A 17,503-nucleotide genomic window follows, 5' to 3' on the forward strand; every position below is an offset into this window, starting at 1 on the left:
GGCTGCCCCGGCCGCTGGGCTCGCGGGGCCGGGCTGCCGAGCGCCCCGCCCCGGCCCGCCTGGCGCCGGCCCGGCAGCCCCCCGGGAGCGCGGCGGGATGGCGGACGGAGGGTACGGGTGGTACCGGGCGGTGATCTTCACGGCGATGTTCGTCGGGTACACGCTGTACTACTTCAACCGGAAAACCTTCTCTTTCGTCATGCCCGCCGTCATGGCCGAGGTGCCGCTGGGCAAGGACGAGCTGGGTGAGTGCTCGGGGCGGCGCGGGGCTGGGGCACGGGCCCGGGAGCGGCGGGGCTGTGGTGTGCCCGGCTCGCGGCGAGCCGCCCACCCCCGGTCTGTGCCTCGCTGCAGGGCTCATCACCAGCAGCCAGTCCGCAGCCTATGCCATCAGCAAGTTCATCAGCGGCGTTCTGTCCGACCAGATGAGCGCCCGGTGGCTCTTCTCGTCCGGCCTCCTGATGGTGGGTCTGGTCAACGTGGTCTTCTCCTGGAGCTCCACCGTGACGGCCTTTGCCGGGCTCTGGTTTCTGAACGGGCTGGCTCAGGGGCTCGGGTGGCCGCCCTGTGGGAAGATACTGCGGAAAGTAAGTATTTACCGAAAAACATCAGAAATGTCACAGCTCTTATTTTAAGCTCACCCAGCAGCAGGTCTGTTGCAGGTGTTGCAGGAATAGTTGCTCAGAATTCAGAAGAATTCACACCTGTTCCTGCCTCCTTCAAGCCAAGGAGCTTGAAAGCTGTGCTTTCTTCTGCCTGTGGAGCAAGTTTCCATGCATGAGATCCTTTTTTTTTTTTTTTTTAATTGAAAACAAGAGAGTTTGTTAGTCCTATCCCATAGGTGCCTTGGCTCAAACTAAGTTTGATAAGTTTGATGCCCAGTGTGCACTGGTAGTAGACTTTCTCCATTATAGAAAACGTCATTTGTTGGGACTGAGTATTTAAAGCATGAAAATGGAGATCTCCTCATCACTTTGTTGTTCCCTCCTGGGCAAGAGAGCGATAAACAGTACTGTATTTGTACTCTAAGTGAACTTGGGCATTATAAATTGCAGCCTGTTCAGGTAGAACAACAACAGCATATGAAGAAGCAGTATGAGTCAAGCCTCTAAGCTGCGTACATTTGTTTTTTCTGACAGTCTAATTGGAACACATTGTTTTCTGTTTTATGATGGAGGGGAAGGAGTTTAGTTAGCTCTGTGTGCAAACCTTGACACTTCTGAATTCTACTAGGAGCACTCAGGCAGCTTGGTTTAGTGGGAATAGAGAAAGTGATGTAAAGGAAAGATCCATGTACTTTCCATCTTAGAAATTTCCTTGTGATCTGGTAATGTGAATGCAAGATTTTTAGAAAGATATACAATCCAGGAACGCACGTACTTCTGAGAAAGGGGGTGATGAACAACCATGTTCCCCTTCTGTGTGGTATCTAATTCTACAAGCTAGAGGAGCTGGCAAGAAAAAGACTATCAGAGATGGTTGCGTACACAGGATGGAGGTTCTTGAATGATGGAAACACACATAGTATTTTCTGAAGGTGTTTGTGAATGTAGATCTCAGACGTTTTTTTTGTCAACAACAACCATCCAAATGGTTCTGGCTCTGAGTGCACAACGCAGTAAAGAACTGATCGTGCCTAATACTTAATGCAACAGCAAGTCCTTAAATTACCCTGACACTCTCTGCTTATCTATTTGTGGTACTGTGCCAGCAGACATTTCCAGGAGGACGCTGCTCCTATCAAGTGAGTATGCAGAAATGTGCACTCTCTCTCATCCCATGTCTCAGTTTCATGGAAATGGAAATAATCCTGAGTTGGCTCATGGTACGAACACCTGTCAAGCTCCTATGACTGACATGTGTAACATTTGGAGTTTTCTGCATGACTAAGGTAGAGAAGAGTTGGCTCTCACTTTATTTGGTACTGTAGATCTGTGTTTGAGTTTCCCAGAACCCTTGTTATGGGCCTTTATTGCAGATTTTCAGGTGCAACATCGTATTCATAATATTCTTTCTTAGACCTTATGCCATTTTTTTTGTTGTTGCACAGTGGTTTGAGCCTTCCCAGTTTGGGACTTGGTGGGCAATCCTGTCTACAAGCATGAACTTGGCTGGAGGCTTAGGCCCCATTGTTGCTGCTCTTGTGTCTCTCAACTACGATTGGCGCATGACTATGTCCTTCTCTGGCTTCATCTGCGTGGTTGTCTCTTTTGTTTGCCTTGTCCTGATTAAAAATGAGCCATCGGATGTTGGGCTACCCAACATTGAACAAGGAATCAAGAAAGGGAAGAAAGGTGAGTATTAGACTTTGTTTTAAGTGTGCAGCCATGTGAGATGGTGCAGTACCTTCTGTCTGTGTTCTGGTACAAATATGTCATTCTCAGTGGATTGAGATCTCAGACCTTTCTTCCTGAAATTATTGCTCAGCAGGATACGTATATGGGATTGTTTTCAGCAGCTTTATTCTGGTAACTACTGAGCTTTTGTTTTTAGTTAGAAATCATACATAAAATATAAACGTGTGTGCTTTAGTTTCTTATATATATATGTATATATATATATATAATGATTTGTAACTAAAACACAAAAAGATACATATATATATTAAAAAAAAAAAACAGCGAACTACAGTTTGTAGTCGGGGGCCAGTATTTGGGCTTCTGAAACTGTCAAAATGATGTGCAGCGGAGCAGAGGAAGAGTCTGACCCCCACTTAGTTCTGTTCTTCTGTCTAGCAATGCCGGACCTGTTGCCGAGATGCCACTGGCTGTTTCATCTCCCTGCCCATATTAAGTCCTCATATTAAGAGTACCACCCTGGTTTTCTTGGAGCCGAATATTCTGGAGCTCATGTAGCACATGCTGCGGGCTGAATATTCTGAGGGGTACTGGACAGAGAGGAAAAAATGTAGCAGCAGGCAGGGGCTCCTTAAGCCTTTCTTCTGTGTTGCCAGAGGACAAGTAGTTCTCCCCTCACCCCTCCATGGGTTCTCTTGACCCCTGGCTTGTGGTGGACTCTGCTCAGTGTTTTCTGTCCTAACCTAGGACATCTGGTTAGTAAATGTTTGTTCAGACCACTGAGTATGATGCTTCTCTGAAAGCAGAACAGGTAGAGGAGAATTGCAACACAGGTTTGCTGTAGAATTTTAAAGGTTAGTGGAAACATCCTATCGTCCATACTGTCCTGTGATGTCTGTGCTGTTTGACTGCACCTCCTTTTGTAAGAAAACAACATTGTTTCCCCAGAGTGGTCTTTGGGGAGAGAGTGGTTTTGTAGGTGTTTTTGGAAGACTTGATGCAAAAATCAAGGTACAACTTAAAAGTCGGCATCATTTCTTGGGTATGCATAGTGTCTTTTGTACACTGTGCTTAAAATTGTTAGCAAAAAAAATGGGAAAACATATGTTTTTAGTTATAATTGTTTAAAGATTCACAATCTTCCTGTCTTTACTGGAAAATACAGAAAATTCCTGGGGGTAGCATTTTGATTATTGTTTTCGAATTCCTTAATCAATATGGCATAAATTGACAGAAGATTCTGAAATCACTACAGAACCAGGACAAGGGGAAGGTAAAACCATTCACTAGCAGTTGCTTTGAGTATCTTCCCCTTTAAGGATGTTCTCATGCATGAATCCTGCTTGCACAGTTTTCTGTACTGCCACTGAGTCGGTGTGGTTCAGTAGCTGTGCTCGAGTAAGAATAAGGCTCCTCCTGATCTTCCTTACAGGTTCTTCTAGCGACAATAGCACTTTGACAGAGCTGCTCCTCTCGCCATACCTTTGGGTGCTCTCAACAGGCTACCTGGTCGTTTTTGGAGTGAAAACATGCTGTACTGACTGGGGACAGCTCTTCCTGATCCAGGAGAGGGGACAATCTATGCTTGTGGGTAAGATGCATTTTTAAATGGGGCTGCAATTTGGAAGGTGTTGCAGAGAGCTTGACTGGGTACAGCAAAAGGACCCAAAGGACCCGTACACTTCCAATTCACTTGTTCACCTACCTCCTACCTGTCCGCTTAGACACGTAGGTGTTGGAATAACATGCTGATAAAGTTACTGCATGTGCTGAATGCCTCAGTGCTGTCTTGTGTCAGGGCCCTGCTGGGACTGGCAGCCTGGTACTCCTGCCCAAGGATGAACTGGAGGATCTTGTCCAGCAGAGATGCCTGAAACTCACAGTGAGCTGACAGCAGTTGAGCATGGTCTGAAGCACAGCAGCTCTGTGGTTGTGACCAAATCTGACAGTGTTCTTTTCTTCACCTATGTTCTAGGTAGTTCCTATATGAGTGCCTTGGAGATTGGGGGCCTGGTGGGAAGCATTGCTGCTGGATACCTTTCCGACAGAGCAGTAGCAAGAGTAAGTAATCTGGACCCTCGGACGTCCTGGGCAGTTAACATAGTGATAATTTCAGTGTCTTCAGAATTTTAAGTTTGTGTTTGCCTTCTGTTGCGAATGCCTAAAGATGACCTTTTCCCCTCTCTAATACCTGTGTCAGCAGCGGAGCAGAACGTTCCCCTTGTGCACTCATTTATGTTGCTTTGGAGATTCAGGATAACCAAAACGCAGAAGTAGGGAGTTGATAATTCATGCTAGAAAATATCTATTCTCAGTGTCATATTTCTTTCTTCTTTCTTCCCAAGCTCTTCTTTTGGATGCAGTTTTGTGTCTAAACTACACTGCTTTGACGTGGGACTTTTGAAACTCAGACCATTCTTGATTAACCCATGCCTTTCCCTTCACGGAGAGGTAGGCTGGGAGGGACACAACCCATCTCAACAGCTTAACCAAGGTATTCAGCAGGTGCAGTAAGAGTGGTGTCACCACTGCAGGACACAACTGAGAGAAGTAGGCCTGTATCCAGTTCTGCTATGTGCACTAGAACAACTGCTGAATATCCTAAAAGTTTTTAGGAAATGTGTGTGCCAATATTATTAGGGATCACAATAGTCCTCTGTAATATTAGATTTAAGATGTTTCATCTGATTTATTTATTTATTTATTGTGAACTCCGAATTTCCACGTGGAAAGACAGATGTGGTTGTTGATAGTTGTCTTCTGTCTGGAAGAAATAATTAAAATCCAGTGGTGGGATCTGAAGTCAAATTCAGGGTAGAAAGAAGGCACAACTGATAGCTGAGAAGTATCATTCATCACTGTAAGGGCTTCCTTTTTAGTTTAGTGGATTCTTCTTAAACCAAAATCTGAAGTCTCACTAAAAGATGTGCTTTTGATGTGCCACCTGTATTTCTGACTGGACTGTGCGGATGGCATTAGTTACTATGAATATAAATTGGAAAGAGTCCTTCCAGGCTCTGACTCTCAGTTTTTCTTCCTGTGTTACAGGTCGGTCTGTCAAACTATGGGAATCCTCGGCACATGCTGCTGCTTTCCATGATGGCAGGGATGTGTGTTTCCATGTTTCTTTTCCGGGTAACAGTCACAGGTGATTCTCCCAAGGTAATCCATGCACACCAGCTGTGTCTTGGGTCAGCAGGCAGGTACAGCCAAGCACCCTTGCAGCTGTATGCAGGGTGCAGACATGGGAGGGGGCTGCTGCTTCATGGTTTGAGGAGAAGCTCACAGATGTGGTAGAATGGCGCGGTTAGTTTTCAGGGGCTTAAAAGGCTGACCGGGTGCTGACTGGTAGTCAGCATGGAATGGGAAGCTCCCCTTTTCAAAGGAGTTTGATCTGACGGCTGGTTTGAATTCTAACCAGTTGCATAAGTTCAATCAAAACTAACACTGAGTTCTGAACTTGCTTCACTGCTTCAGCCTCTTTAATTCTTTTACTTCTGTATTTTCTATAAGATTTCCATACCTCTTCTGTCATGTAAAATAGTATCATAAATAAATGGAAATGTTTGTGTAGAGGACAATGGCTGAGAGGTGTAAACTAGTAATCGTGAAAAGATTAAAAAAAAAATAATTTTGGCAGAGTATCTTTGGGTAAATTTTGTCTATGTCATAACATTGTGTTGTAAGAACTGCCTCTGCAGGGAAACATAGGGTGATGTTGCTGAGTTGATCAGCAAGAATTCAAACTTAACGTTGCTTACACCTTTCGATAAATGAAGCTTTGAAGCTTCAGTAGGGAAAAATGTGACAGCATCCTGGAGTTTCAAGCCAACCTAGAAATAGGAGTCTGGTTAGTAATAATGAATGTGTTTACATTTTGGAATAGGTGTCTGTCATATTGATTCTCAGTATTAAAACTAGCTGGCAGTCTTTCTAAAAAGCACTGTAACTCAAACAGTTGTTCTGGGTGCAGTGTAGCTACTAGTTTTGTTAAGGAAGGGAAGAGTGATTCACATCTGTGTAGGAAACTGCAGGAACAGTGAGCTTGATGAAAAAGCTGTACAGAGAAGAGTACCATTTGCATTTCAACTTTAAAATCAAATGCTAAGAAATGATGTATTTGCATTCTGACTATTTGTAAGTGGTAAAGCTTTCATGAGGCATAAAGTGCACATAAATTCTAGGAATAGCCCTTTAATGGTGAAGAATTTGATGATAGAAAGCATGACAGTTTTCTTCACCCTTTCCAAGAACTGTCAATGTGCATTTTCTTTCTTTGCACTAGAGAGAAATGGGCTAGCATAGTCTGTGTTGGACTGCTGCTGCCTAAATTGACTTGGGTAGTCTGCATTACTGGCTGTAGTATAAATGTGATTTGCATCTGTCCTAACGACTGCTAAATAACTGAAATTTATTTTTTGCATTTTACTCTTTTCTTCCTCAGGAAAATCACTTCTGGACTGTAGCCTTGCAACCTCTAGCTGATCTTACAGGCCTAAAAGAACATGAGGTTTCTGCCTTGCATTTCTTTCTTCCTCTGCCTGTTTCTGCTTTCACTGATATGCCTTTTTCCAGTCCTGAAAGGTTGGTTAGTACTACAGACCTTAGAACCAGGGCACTGAGAAGATTACTGTAAGTTTTGTAAAAGAAACCTTTCTTATAACCAGTTGATTACACTAATGGACTGCAAAAAGTCTGAATTCAAAACTCTATTCAAAAATTTTACGTAAAAAGCTCTGAGGACAGTTAGCAGATTTTATGAGCATGCTCAGAAGGAGTGATCCTGCTCCTGCAGGTGCCGTTCTGCATGAATTTGGCAAGTTCTTCCCTAACTCTGTTTCTGTTCCCCATCTGGAAAATAAGATGGTACTTAATCCCTCCTGGGCATCTTGAATTGTTTTTTATTGTTCATAAAGTATAAAGCATGCTATAATCTTGAGATGGCAGAGTTACTTATCCTTTGTTGTTCTTTCACAAGTAATTAAAAAACTACCTGGCTCAGAATTTTTCGGAGTAAGCTGACACTGAAGTTGAAACTGTTTTTTGTTTGTTTTGTTTGTTTGTTTGTTTTTTGTTACTGTTCTGCTTTTTGTTATTCTTTGCTGTTTTAGTTTAGTAACATAGAAGTTACAAACTAGTGGCTTGTCACAAATAAAGATCCTCTGATCAGTTGCTTGCATCGTAAATGAGAATGGCTTTCTTTAGTCAGGTGTCTACTGATTATTTTTTTAAAGTGAGCTGATTCACAGCTCTCCTCTGTCATTTCGCAGACTCATTGCCCATCTTTCTTCTATGTTCTGGTTCTTTCTTGCAAAGTGGCACATGTCATGTACACAGCTTAGGGGCTGAACTGCAGGAGAGGAAATTTCGCACTGGCTAACTCTGGCATGCTGGAGATGCAGCTGAGCTGTAGGTACATGGGGTCTGTCACCAGCTTGAACTCTTCTGTCTGCAGGCCAGGGAACTGGTGTCAGCTGGAAAATCTCAAAACCTTTTCCTTTTACTCTGCATAGAATCTATGTAGTTGCTGACTGACAGTGGTAAGATACAAAGATCCCATTTCTGATCTTGCTTGTTTTGACAGCTGTGGATACTGACTCTGGGAGCTGTGTTTGGGTTCTCCTCATATGGGCCGATCGCTCTGTTTGGGGTGATAGCCAACGAAAGTGCCCCTGCCAACCTCTGTGGCACCTCTCATGCCATTGTGGCTCTCATGGCCAATGGTGAGTCATGCACATTTCCCTTTTCCCCAGAAAACGAACACTACCAATGTTTGTTCTTGATGAAGTACAGTGTGACCTTAGGTGCCAAGTTACCGATCATGGCAAGGCATCTAGCAAACAGACATAATAGAGTTGGAAGTCCCAAAGATGTTTCCTGGTGTACGTGATGGGTTTTTGTAATGTACTTTAAGTTCAAACTAGGCGTGAGGAATTTTTAAAACTTCAAAAAAAATATCAACAGATAAAATTGAGAAGCTTGAGCGTTGCTAGTTTTCTGTTTCTTTTCCTTACAGTTGGGGGCTTTCTGGCTGGACTGCCCTTCAGCACCATTGCCAAACACTACAGCTGGGCCACAGCCTTCTGGGTGGCTGAAATCACCTGCACTGGTAGCACCGTCGCTTTCTTCTTACTGCGGAACATCCGCACCAAAATGGGCCGAATTCCCAGGAAGACTGACTGAGGATAAGCTGCTTGGTGAAACGGATGCTCCTGCGCTGACACATTATATTCAGGTTTTATTTAACTGGCCTAGGAGTGAGTTTAACTAGTGCTGCAACCTACATAAAAATGTGACAACTTCTCATTTGCTTTCATGTGCCTGAAGGCACAAAGTTACTGATACTGATTGCTTTATCCCTTGAGATGTGATAATTCAGCCAGTTCACATGTGCAGTGATTGCACTGTATGACCTTTATACAGCACTATTGGTGAAGCAGGCAGGTTTCACGGCCCGAGCTATTCAACTGAAAGTGCTGTAAAATGCCTGGCTGGTTTCAGGTGCTGTCACATTTAGTTTTGTTCTTATTGTCGGTCTTAACCATTAACTGTTAATTTAGCCTCGTTGTTTAGGGACACTGATGTACACCTTTTCTACATTCATTCATCCTTTGCAACTGCTGTAAATGCGGCTATCTTAGTTGACTTGGGTGTGAGCTCTCTGCTGTCTCTGCCCTGGAACCACAACAGACCAGTGAATAATTAGTACAGTACAGCTTCACAGCTTTACCCAGGATTGTTTTATATAAGCTAGGGTGTTGTTATGCTCTGGACAAGTGGAACACTAATGTAGTGCTGTGATGTGATTCTCCTCAGCACTTAGAAATAGGCAAGTTTCCAAGAAATTGTTGATAGTTCAGGGGAAAGCATTTAGAGAAGCTCCTTCTGTTGAACTGATCCTGCCCAGTGTGATTTCTGTGTACAGTGTTAATGATTTGCAAAGTAGCAGCTGCTGCCAAATCTGATTTGCAGAGCGTGCTCTGCAAGCTGCTAGAAAAACTGACTGCAGCAGGCATTGCAATAGCAGCTGTCACTGGCACACATCTTCTGCAGCTGGGTTTTATGATAGCTACTATTTCTAGTATTGGCTTGTATTTTATCAGTAAAAGATGTGTAGCATAGAATGTTTTCAGGCAAAAACTGCATCTCTCATGGCTGTAGGTAAGGGCTTGGGCTATCTCAGAGAGAAGGCCTGAGCAGGAATATTGCTGACAGCAGGCAGCACTGATCTATCCAACCTACCACTTTTGGCAATAAGTAGACTCAAGTTTTTAACCAGGATTTTGTTGAATATCCTTGCATTTTCCCTAGGAAGATGTATTGATTTGGGGTACTGGAAAAGGGGAGTTCAACTCCTGAAGAACCACATGTACTTTGCTGAACAGCTCGGTTGCAAGAGTAGATGGTCAGTCTTAAAATAATGGAAGCAAATTACATTTTGTACTTAATTATATGATCTTCTACTATCTGTGAAATAAAAATGGAGCAGTGGCATACGGGCTCTGTCTTGTGGAGAATGGTGCCAGTACCACCTCCTGAGGATAAACGGTTTTAAACAGTTCTGCTTTCACCAATTTACCCTTTAACAGAAAACAAGTAGCCATCCACCTCTCTAAGGAATGTTTATTACTTCTACACAGAAACCCTTAGTAAAATCATAAGTTAGAGCTATACAGGAAAAATACATATATACAATTACAAAATGAAAGGGAACAATTGACTGCAGTAGGGCCACAGAGCCTATACCATATCTTTCTTACTCAAGGGTAGTGGAGCTGCAACAGAAGAAGATTCTGTGGCCCAGAAGTAAACAGTAGTAATAAATTGTTTAAGGTAAATTTTGTGAATGGGCCAGAACATTATCTTGGCAGATACAAAGCATGTTTGGGAATATGTGGTCTCTGGTGTGGAAGAGGGAGATCTGGGAGAGGTTTGCCAGGGAAGAAAAAGGCCCCAGTTTTTAGAGAAAGGAATCTGGGCAACAAGCAACATGTTTTCTATGATCCAGGTCCAAATGATCCAGCTTTCTCTGCTACCTCCAAAGCAAGCTTCAAGTTCTGATCAAACAATTCACATCTGAAATATTAAAAAAGTAAGAGGCAGGGGGGGATGCTTTACTTATAGAACAAGCTAAGGAAGACAGTATCTCTACACTAGCTTGGCATCCTTCAAGAAGATTCTGTCAGTCAAGAGCCAGCAACCTGACTGCTGTCAATCCTTGACTTGGTTGTCAAGTAAAGTTAAATCTTCTCCTATGGGTTTTGGGGCTGTTAGGACTGCAGGGATTATACCAAGGAAAAGCATCTTCCATTTCTCCAGAACAGCACTGGACAAAGCACAGATCAGTGTCACGTACCTGCAGCATGCCGCTTTGTTCCTGAAGGCCTGGTCAGCATTTGTTACTGCCCAGGTAGAACCTGAAGAGGGGCTGAGGGTGCATGATTAAAAGCGGGCTTCTTCCTTACCTGATTGGCATCTCCAGGGAGTAGAAAGGATTCTTCAGAGCAAAGTCAGAGTAAATCTCATAGATCTTGCGAAGAAGGGAGTCTATCCCAGCTTGCCTGGGGTCAGCGAGCACTACGAATTTGATCCCTGGAGGCACAAAGACCGGCGTTAGGGAGGTCAGGCCGCGAGGCAGCCCCGCGGAGCAGCAGGGGAGCGCCAGTACCTGTCAGCGTCTGGAAGCAGTGCAGCTTGAAGGTGTCGGTCTCCAGCATCTCGATGCCGGAGCTGCCCACCTCGGGGGAGAGCTGCGACCCGATAGCGAACAGCCTGCGGGGACATGGCGCTCAACACCGCCGCCCTCCCCACCGCGCCCCCGGCCCCGCCGCCCCCGCCCCGGCTCACGAGTGGAACATGGAGGCCAGCATCAGCTTCTCGTTGGAAGAGAGGCGGTGGCGGCCGAAGCGGATAGACACCGGGTAGTTGGCGGGGTTGCTCAGGAACTCCAGCACGTCCTTGCCGTCGGCCGTGCAGCGCCCGCTCACCTCGGCGCCGTTGATGGCGAGCACGGCGTGGCCCACTGCGGGGAGAGCGGCGTCAGCGGGGCCGGCCCGGCCCGGCCCCCCCCCGGCCCGGCCGCCGACCGCAGCGCACCGCGGATGCCGTCGCGCTGCCCGAAGGCGACGACGACGCGCTCGTCGCGCGGGCGCAGGACGAGGTCGAGCGGGAAGCTGAAGGTCTTCTCGGTGTCGCTGCGCGGCACGTAGTGGTCCAGCTGGTAGATGAGGCCGCCCGCCTTGTTCACCACGTACACGCTGAAGATCGCCATAGCGCCGCCCGCGGAAGTGACGTCCACCGCGCCCCGCCCGCCCCGCCGGGGCCTCGCGGCCGCCTCGCGCCTGCCGCTTCCTTTCGCCGCCGCCATCTTGGGAGCAGCAGCAGCCGCAGCATGGTGAGCGCGGCGGGGACCGGGGGGCCTCGGGGGGAGCTCAGGGGCCCGGCGGGAGGGGGGGCGCCGGGCGGCGGTGCCCCGAGCCCGCTGCTCACCGTTCCGCCTTCGCTCTCCTCTCGCAGCCGCCCAAGGACGACAAGAAGAAGAAGGACGCGGGCAAGTCCGCCAAAAAGGACAAGGACCCGGTCAACAAGTCCGGTGGCAAGGCCAAGAAGAAGGTAGGGGCCGGCGGGGGGGCGGCGGGGCCGTGATAGGGCCGTGTCGGGGCTCCTCGAGCCCCCCCCCCCGCGCGGCGCGGCCCCGCTGCGAGCAGCGTGTGGCCGGGGCTAGGGGAGGGTGCGCCAGTCACTGCGGGGGCTGGCTGTCCGTCCGGCGGTAGGGTGCCGGGGATGGTGTTAAACCTGAGTGAAAACGGGCGTTACCTGCTCCCTGTGGAGGTTCTGGAGGTGTTCTCTGCAACGTGTGGTCTTCATCACTCTTGGTCTGCGGCGTGATACAGACCTGTTTGAGGGTGCATTTCTTAAAACGTTCCAAAGCACAGTCTTTTGTTAATGCTTAGAAGATGGCTTAGTGCTTTTTTTTTTTTTTTTTTTTTCTCTTCAAGTAGAAGTGGTCCAAGGGGAAAGTGAGAGACAAGTTGAACAATCTTGTCCTGTTTGACAAGGCCACTTACGACAAGCTGTGTAAAGAAGTACCCAATTACAAACTCATCACACCGGCAGTTGTCTCAGAAAGACTGAAGATTCGAGGTTCTTTGGCTAGGGCTGCTCTCCAAGAACTGCTCAGCAAAGGTAAGCACTCAAAACCCTGACAAAACACCAAGCTGTTTGAATTAGAAGTTGGCTTTTTTTCTTCCAATGGCTGACCTACAGGATTTTGTGCTCCACATGAAGTATGCAGATTGGCATGTGTTTTTAAAAGCTGCTGCCTCAGCTTGTATTTCAAAGGTGCACCAAAGGAGTGGACTGCTGTGTTTAGTAGTAAGACTGTACAAAGAAAGTAATGTCAGAGGGATAGGTTGCAATGTAGTTGCTCCTGGGCTTGAACAAAAGCCCTACGTACGTGTTAGTAACAAAGCGCTGTTAACACTCAAATTCTTTTTTCAGTGGAACCTGTGGTTATTGGGTTAATATCACATGTTTAAGTGCCTTTAATATGAGGTATTGGTAGTATTTTCCATTGCGTATCTTTTGGCCCACTGCTTTAGAATCACGCAGGGCAGCAAAAGATTCCCAGCATCCCCCAGTAGATGTGCACTCAATCATCTGCTTCTTCCACAGGTTTGATCAAACTGGTGTCCAAGCACCGAGCCCAAGTGATCTACACTAGAAACACAAAAGGTGGAGATGCGCCTGCTGCAGGGGAGGATGCATAGGAAGGTGAGTCTGTGGGCTCTGTTAAGGTGCTGGGTTTTACTGTGTCAGCAGCTAACAAACAGCTATGTGCAGCAGTGATGGGATGCTGGGATGCACAGTTCCACATTGCTCAGGACTGGCCATTTCTCCAGTTTGCTCAGAGGATGTTGCTTGCACTCAGAGTCACTTCTAGGGTAGTGTTACCGGAAACAGCAGTTCTCCAGAATTAAAGAGCAATTTGCTATTTTGTCCATATTGCCCACCATGGGGGGGGGAAAGCAGTGTGTGCTCTCCTGTTTTTGTGAGCTATAGAGCAGGTGGGTGTGTGCTTCCCTTGTTGTCAGAGCACACTGTGGCTAGGTGGCCTTCTTTAGGCAGAGATTCCAGGTTGTTTGTGCTGGTTTGCTTTGAACTGGTGGTCTGATTTGGGACTTCTTGCTTTGCAGGTTCTCCAGTGACCTCTTCAACAATATATCGTATGTAGATGCACACAATAAAATTATTGAAATAATTTTTCATGCTTCTTTTTCAATAATGTGTATTTTTCATTACTAACACGTGCTTGCTGTTGGATTCTAGTATGGGTCACAAGTTGTCTTCCTGTACCAGACACGTTTTGCCGAACTTTTTTCATTTATGTGGCATTGTGTACTACCATAAAAATTATTTTATGGTGGGAAAAGGGAAAGAACTTTTAACATGAATAGGTGCTGTAGGTGATGCAAGCAATATACAGTTTTAGTGAGAGGAAAACTGAAGACCGCTTCTTGCACTGTAGATAAGAAAGGGGATAGTATGGTATCTTAATTACTTAAACTCCCTCTAACAAGCCATGACCACATGCTTCTCTACAAGGAAATGGCCTTAGTCAGGCCAGGGAAAGTGTAGGTAAGGAACCCTAAATAAAGTAAAAGTATTTTCTTTAAATTAGAAGGAATAACTACCCACAGGGAAAGTTTTTGAGGCAGCCTTTCTTCTACTGAGGACTTAATACAGTTGCCCTTGACATGAGGCAGAACTGGATTTTTCCTTTCTCTGAATGCTATAAAGTGTTAAATGAAGTTAAATGAAAACAAAAGGCATAGGACAGCAGTTGATATGAGAAAGAGCCCTGTATCCGAAATGAATTTCAGTTTGTCCAACAGGATTTAGAAAAAAACCTTCTCAAAAGCTTAGTTTATTTAAAGAGATATCAAGCTACGTGCAGTGTGCACTGTGTAAACTGAGCTTTCTGATTATGAAGACATGGCATAGCTGTCTTTGTGTAGTCTATGACTTCAGAAATCAGTATCAGGATACACAATATGTCCTTTACAGGGGGAGTGGATCTGCTGCAACAGCCCCTTGCAAAGTAGCTTTCAGCAACAGTGCTCAGTTTGTAGCGTTAGTCTGTAGTCATGCCACCTTCCAGGGGACTGAAGGCATCTAGATATATGTCAAAAATGGCACTGGCAAAGCTATAGCTAACTAGTCTACTTTTCCACAAAGGTCAGAGCTTGGTTTCTTCTGTGGTCCTCTTCTTGTCACCTTTTCTTCTTCTTTTCCCCTGATTCAGCTCTAAACTGATGCCTGAAAGAGAGCATAGATGTCAGGATGCAACAGCCTTTAAAGAGATAATAAAAGCTCCCTCATCTATCAAGTAAGACAGTGCTATGCATGATAGTTTAGAACAGAAGCTCCCTCATTTTTTTTCAGTTATTTCAGTGAACTGTGGTTCTCAGCAGTCTCTTCAGCTAGTTGACACAGATGTCCAGTGTATTTAATTAAAAGTGCCACGGCAACAAGTATGTGTAAAAGCATAGGGTATGCAAGTCTGAAAAGGTAGCCAAGCTTAACAAGACAGAGACCTTAGTGTGTGTATTTCTCTCTGCCTGGATTGAGCATTGTGTGAAGTAATTCCTTTTTTTTTTTTTTGTGGGGGGGAAAATGTTCTCTGCACACTCACTACCACAAAACTTGCTCCATTAGTAGTAGCCTGAAGAAGGAAGCTGCATACCCACAGTCCAGCATGAGTCCATGCTACCCTGAAACTTACCTGGACTGCCACCTCCTGCCATGATTCCAAACCCGTCCAAAGGAAGGAAGCCAGCTGTCACTGGTCTGAGAGGTATGGTCAAAATTGGCACCAACACGGTCTGCTGGGAGCTTTTTCAATTTCTGCTTATCCTCTAAAATAATTTATTCAGTTAGTTTTTAAAAATCCTTTTCGTTCTTTAGTGCAGCACTGGAATTAATTTGAAGTTAAATGTATACAAGTTGCTCACTTTGCCTTAGAAATTCCTCATATGAAGGTCCAATTTGTTGTTCACTCCCATCCCCTTCATCTTCCTCTGTCAGCCAGGGAGGTTTTGCACCTAGAAGTCATAGGGAAAACGTACTGAACTACTGAAGATATCTTAAGTGCCTAGCTTGACATAGGGAAGAATATCGCCTCTCCCCCTGTATCTGCAGCTTGTCCTTCTCTTTCATTTTTTAAGAAAAAGAAGCTGGCCTGCCTTGGTTAAGGCCATGACAGATCGCACCTAAAATCATACAGTCTGCACAGCAGTAGTGCACAGGCTTTGCAGTGCCAACAGAGTGCTCATAGTACTCAAGTGTTTTATTCTATTTTAGAATGTTAGTATTTTAGCAAGAGAGTGATCACCTGTCGGTCATGTTGTAACTTGCAAAATTGCTTTAAGTTTTCCCTGTTACACTTTTAACTCAGGAGTTTGCAGTAGGACAGTAAGTAAATGAGTCAAGTAGCAGGCAACTTACCTGTGTGAACATTTCCTTTCCCTTCTGTTTCCTGTTATGAGAAACAGGAAACACTAGTAAGAAGCTGATGCTTTTAAGATTATCTCTGAACAAAGATCACATGTAATGTGAATTTCAGTACACAAATGCCTGAGAATTTCCCTTCCAGTACTACGTCCTGATGCAGAAAAAGGGAGACTCTTCTCCATTGTCTTTAAAAGAGCATTTGCTTTTTTACAGTGTATTTTAAATAATGTTTTCTTAAACTGAAGTTAATGCTAGCTGACTAAAACTCTAAGCTAGTCACTTGCCCGACTGCAAAGCTGCCTTTTTCAGCAACAGAGATTCACTGGGGCAACTGCAATCCCTCGTTTTGCTTTGATAACACATGCTAGTTAAACTTGCAGCTATTTAAATCACATTTGTTACCAATATCAGGTGGTAACTGCCCCCACCTGGTGGCCAATGAAGGTCAAAGCCTGGCCTGATTCCATCCAATTTAAATCAGGTCCTGTCTGCAGGCTGCTTGGGCCAGGCTGCTCAGCATTATGAGAGGAATCCCTGAAACACAGGAGCCACAAAGAGAGGTGAGCCAGAAATAGTACTGTATTTGTATTTGGGGAGCCTTCCAATAAGAAGAAAAAGAAGTGTTCTTGGTGTATGATAATGTTAGGCATTTAAAAGTTATCGTGCTTGCTTTTTGTGGCTATTACTGCTTACATACCTCGTTGTGGATGAGAGAATAATCTTTCTGTGCGTATGTTGCTTGCTATAGCTTAGATTTAAAAAAATGTTAATCTGGATGAAAGACACAGGTGAGGGTAGTCCCAGCTCCAGCCAACAGCAGAGGCAAGCAAGAAGCACTGCTGCTGTGGTTGTTGCCCTGGAGGTTGAACAGTGTGCGGAGCAGCAGCCAGAGCAGAGGCTGGCAGTAACGTGTTCTTACCTTGTGGGTGCTGTGGTGGAGCTGCAGACAGAAGATCCTGCACAAAGTTCTGGCTCTGCGTGAGGCTGAGTTTGATTCAGGAAAAAGGAACAATATTTCTGGTATTGAGCAGAAGCATGCTCCCCAGCCCCCTGGTCCTGTCCCCAGCGTCCCCGTGGCCGGGCACCATCTCCCTGTGCTCGCACCTGGGCCGGCAGGTGCAACCAGAGCTTGATATGGCTCAGCTGCCAGCCGCGGCACCCACCTCGAGGGCGGCCTGCACGGTCTCCCGCTGCCTGCGCTCCGCTTCCCGGATGCGGGCCGCCATCTGCGGGGAGAGCAGAGCGGCGGTGAGGGGCGGCCGGGGCGGGCCACGCCGCCCGTTCGCCCCCCCCCCCCCCCCCACCACCTGGCGGATACGCTCCTCCTCTCGCTCCTCGTAGGCGCCCAGGGCCTGCGCCAGCGCAGCCGCGAACCTCCCGTAGTCCTCCACCGACACCAGGAACCGCTCTCGCAGCGCCGCCTCCGCGCGGTTCTCCCGCCAGAACCGCGCCGTCTCCCGGCGGTGCTCGGGGCTGCGGGGCCGCCGTCAGCGGGGCCCCGCAGTCCCGGCCCGCCCCCGCAGTCCCGGCCCGCCCCGCCCGCGCCTACCCGGCCAGGTGGTGCAGGAGCCCAGCCTGCGGCAGCGCCAGCCCACCGCGCCGCCAGTCCCGCCGCACTGCGCGGCCGCAGCACAGGCACCAGACGCGCCGCTCGTGCTCCGCCGGGTCGTACCGCCGCACGGCCGCGCCGCCCA

General features: G+C 46.6%; 4 protein-coding genes across 5 annotated transcripts in view; 2 read left to right on the forward strand and 2 right to left on the reverse strand.

Annotated features, from left to right (window-relative positions):
- Positions 1–48: 48 nt before the first annotated feature.
- Positions 49–9,791, forward strand: SLC37A4 (solute carrier family 37 member 4). Of its 2 annotated transcripts, XM_035345932.1 has the most exons (9): positions 49–245; positions 355–587; positions 2,051–2,294; positions 3,730–3,888; positions 4,273–4,358; positions 5,346–5,459; positions 6,742–6,807; positions 7,882–8,020; positions 8,314–9,791. In XM_035345932.1, the coding sequence occupies exons 1-9, from the start codon at positions 98–100 to the stop codon at positions 8,478–8,480; spliced, it is 1,356 nt and encodes a 451-aa protein (XP_035201823.1). In that variant the 5' UTR covers positions 49–97; the 3' UTR covers positions 8,481–9,791. The 2 variants fall into 2 exon arrangements, with proteins under 2 accessions (XP_035201823.1, XP_035201824.1); XM_035345933.1 differs by lacking the exon at positions 6,742–6,807.
- Positions 9,792–9,902: 111 nt separating this feature from the next.
- TRAPPC4 (trafficking protein particle complex 4) lies at positions 9,903–11,605 on the reverse strand. The gene is made up of 5 exons (XM_035345934.1): positions 11,394–11,605; positions 11,145–11,319; positions 10,966–11,069; positions 10,763–10,889; positions 9,903–10,373 (listed from the first exon to the last, which is right to left on the reverse strand). The coding sequence occupies exons 1-5, from the start codon at positions 11,566–11,568 to the stop codon at positions 10,295–10,297; spliced, it is 660 nt and encodes a 219-aa protein (XP_035201825.1). The 5' UTR covers positions 11,569–11,605; the 3' UTR covers positions 9,903–10,294.
- Positions 11,606–11,622: 17 nt separating this feature from the next.
- RPS25 (ribosomal protein S25) lies at positions 11,623–13,578 on the forward strand. The gene is made up of 5 exons (XM_035345935.1): positions 11,623–11,691; positions 11,814–11,909; positions 12,299–12,482; positions 12,972–13,070; positions 13,493–13,578. Exons 1-4 carry the CDS (start codon positions 11,689–11,691, stop codon positions 13,064–13,066), a joined length of 378 nt encoding a protein of 125 aa, XP_035201826.1. The 5' UTR covers positions 11,623–11,688; the 3' UTR covers positions 13,067–13,070; positions 13,493–13,578.
- A 459-nt stretch (positions 13,579–14,037) lies between these two features.
- CENATAC (centrosomal AT-AC splicing factor) overlaps positions 14,038–17,503 on the reverse strand; it is a 43,986-nt gene continuing 40,520 nt past the window's right edge. The window contains exons 2-9 of the mRNA XM_035345894.1: positions 17,117–17,282; positions 16,973–17,035; positions 16,729–16,793; positions 16,238–16,343; positions 15,804–15,834; positions 15,311–15,400; positions 15,082–15,214; positions 14,038–14,615 (exon numbers count right to left, since the gene is read on the reverse strand). Of these exons, the coding sequence (XP_035201785.1) occupies positions 14,570–14,615; positions 15,082–15,214; positions 15,311–15,400; positions 15,804–15,834; positions 16,238–16,343; positions 16,729–16,793; positions 16,973–17,035; positions 17,117–17,282 (700 nt within the window). The 3' untranslated portion in view covers positions 14,038–14,569. The remainder of the gene's footprint in view (positions 14,616–15,081; positions 15,215–15,310; positions 15,401–15,803; positions 15,835–16,237; positions 16,344–16,728; positions 16,794–16,972; positions 17,036–17,116; positions 17,283–17,503) is intronic.

Source organism: Oxyura jamaicensis, chromosome 24 (genome assembly GCF_011077185.1).
Source record: "Oxyura jamaicensis isolate SHBP4307 breed ruddy duck chromosome 24, BPBGC_Ojam_1.0, whole genome shotgun sequence".
NCBI lineage: Eukaryota > Metazoa > Chordata > Aves > Anseriformes > Anatidae > Oxyura > Oxyura jamaicensis.

What these genes read in the sequence shown, in the direction of transcription:
- SLC37A4 (XM_035345932.1), top strand. Translation starts at nt 98, where the DNA reads ATGGCGGACGGAGGGTACGGGTGGTACCGGGCGGTGATCTTCACGGCG. An exon ending in AATCAAGAAAGGGAAGAAAG is followed by an intron (nt 2,295 to 3,729) that starts GTGAGTATTAGA and finishes TCTTCCTTACAG; the next exon opens with GTTCTTCTAGCGACAATAGC. An exon ending in TGTGGCTCTCATGGCCAATG is followed by an intron (nt 8,021 to 8,313) that starts GTGAGTCATGCA and finishes TTTTCCTTACAG; the next exon opens with TTGGGGGCTTTCTGGCTGGA.
- TRAPPC4 (XM_035345934.1), bottom strand. Translation starts at nt 11,568, where the DNA reads ATGGCGATCTTCAGCGTGTACGTGGTGAACAAGGCGGGCGGCCTCATC. An exon ending in CTGCTTCCAGACGCTGACAG is followed by an intron (nt 10,890 to 10,965) that starts GTACTGGCGCTC and finishes TTGTGCCTCCAG; the next exon opens with GGATCAAATTCGTAGTGCTC. An exon ending in TCCCTGGAGATGCCAATCAG is followed by an intron (nt 10,374 to 10,762) that starts GTAAGGAAGAAG and finishes TTAATATTTCAG; the next exon opens with ATGTGAATTGTTTGATCAGA.
- RPS25 (XM_035345935.1), top strand. An exon ending in GTGGCAAGGCCAAGAAGAAG is followed by an intron (nt 11,910 to 12,298) that starts GTAGGGGCCGGC and finishes CTCTTCAAGTAG; the next exon opens with AAGTGGTCCAAGGGGAAAGT. An exon ending in CCAAGAACTGCTCAGCAAAG is followed by an intron (nt 12,483 to 12,971) that starts GTAAGCACTCAA and finishes CTTCTTCCACAG; the next exon opens with GTTTGATCAAACTGGTGTCC.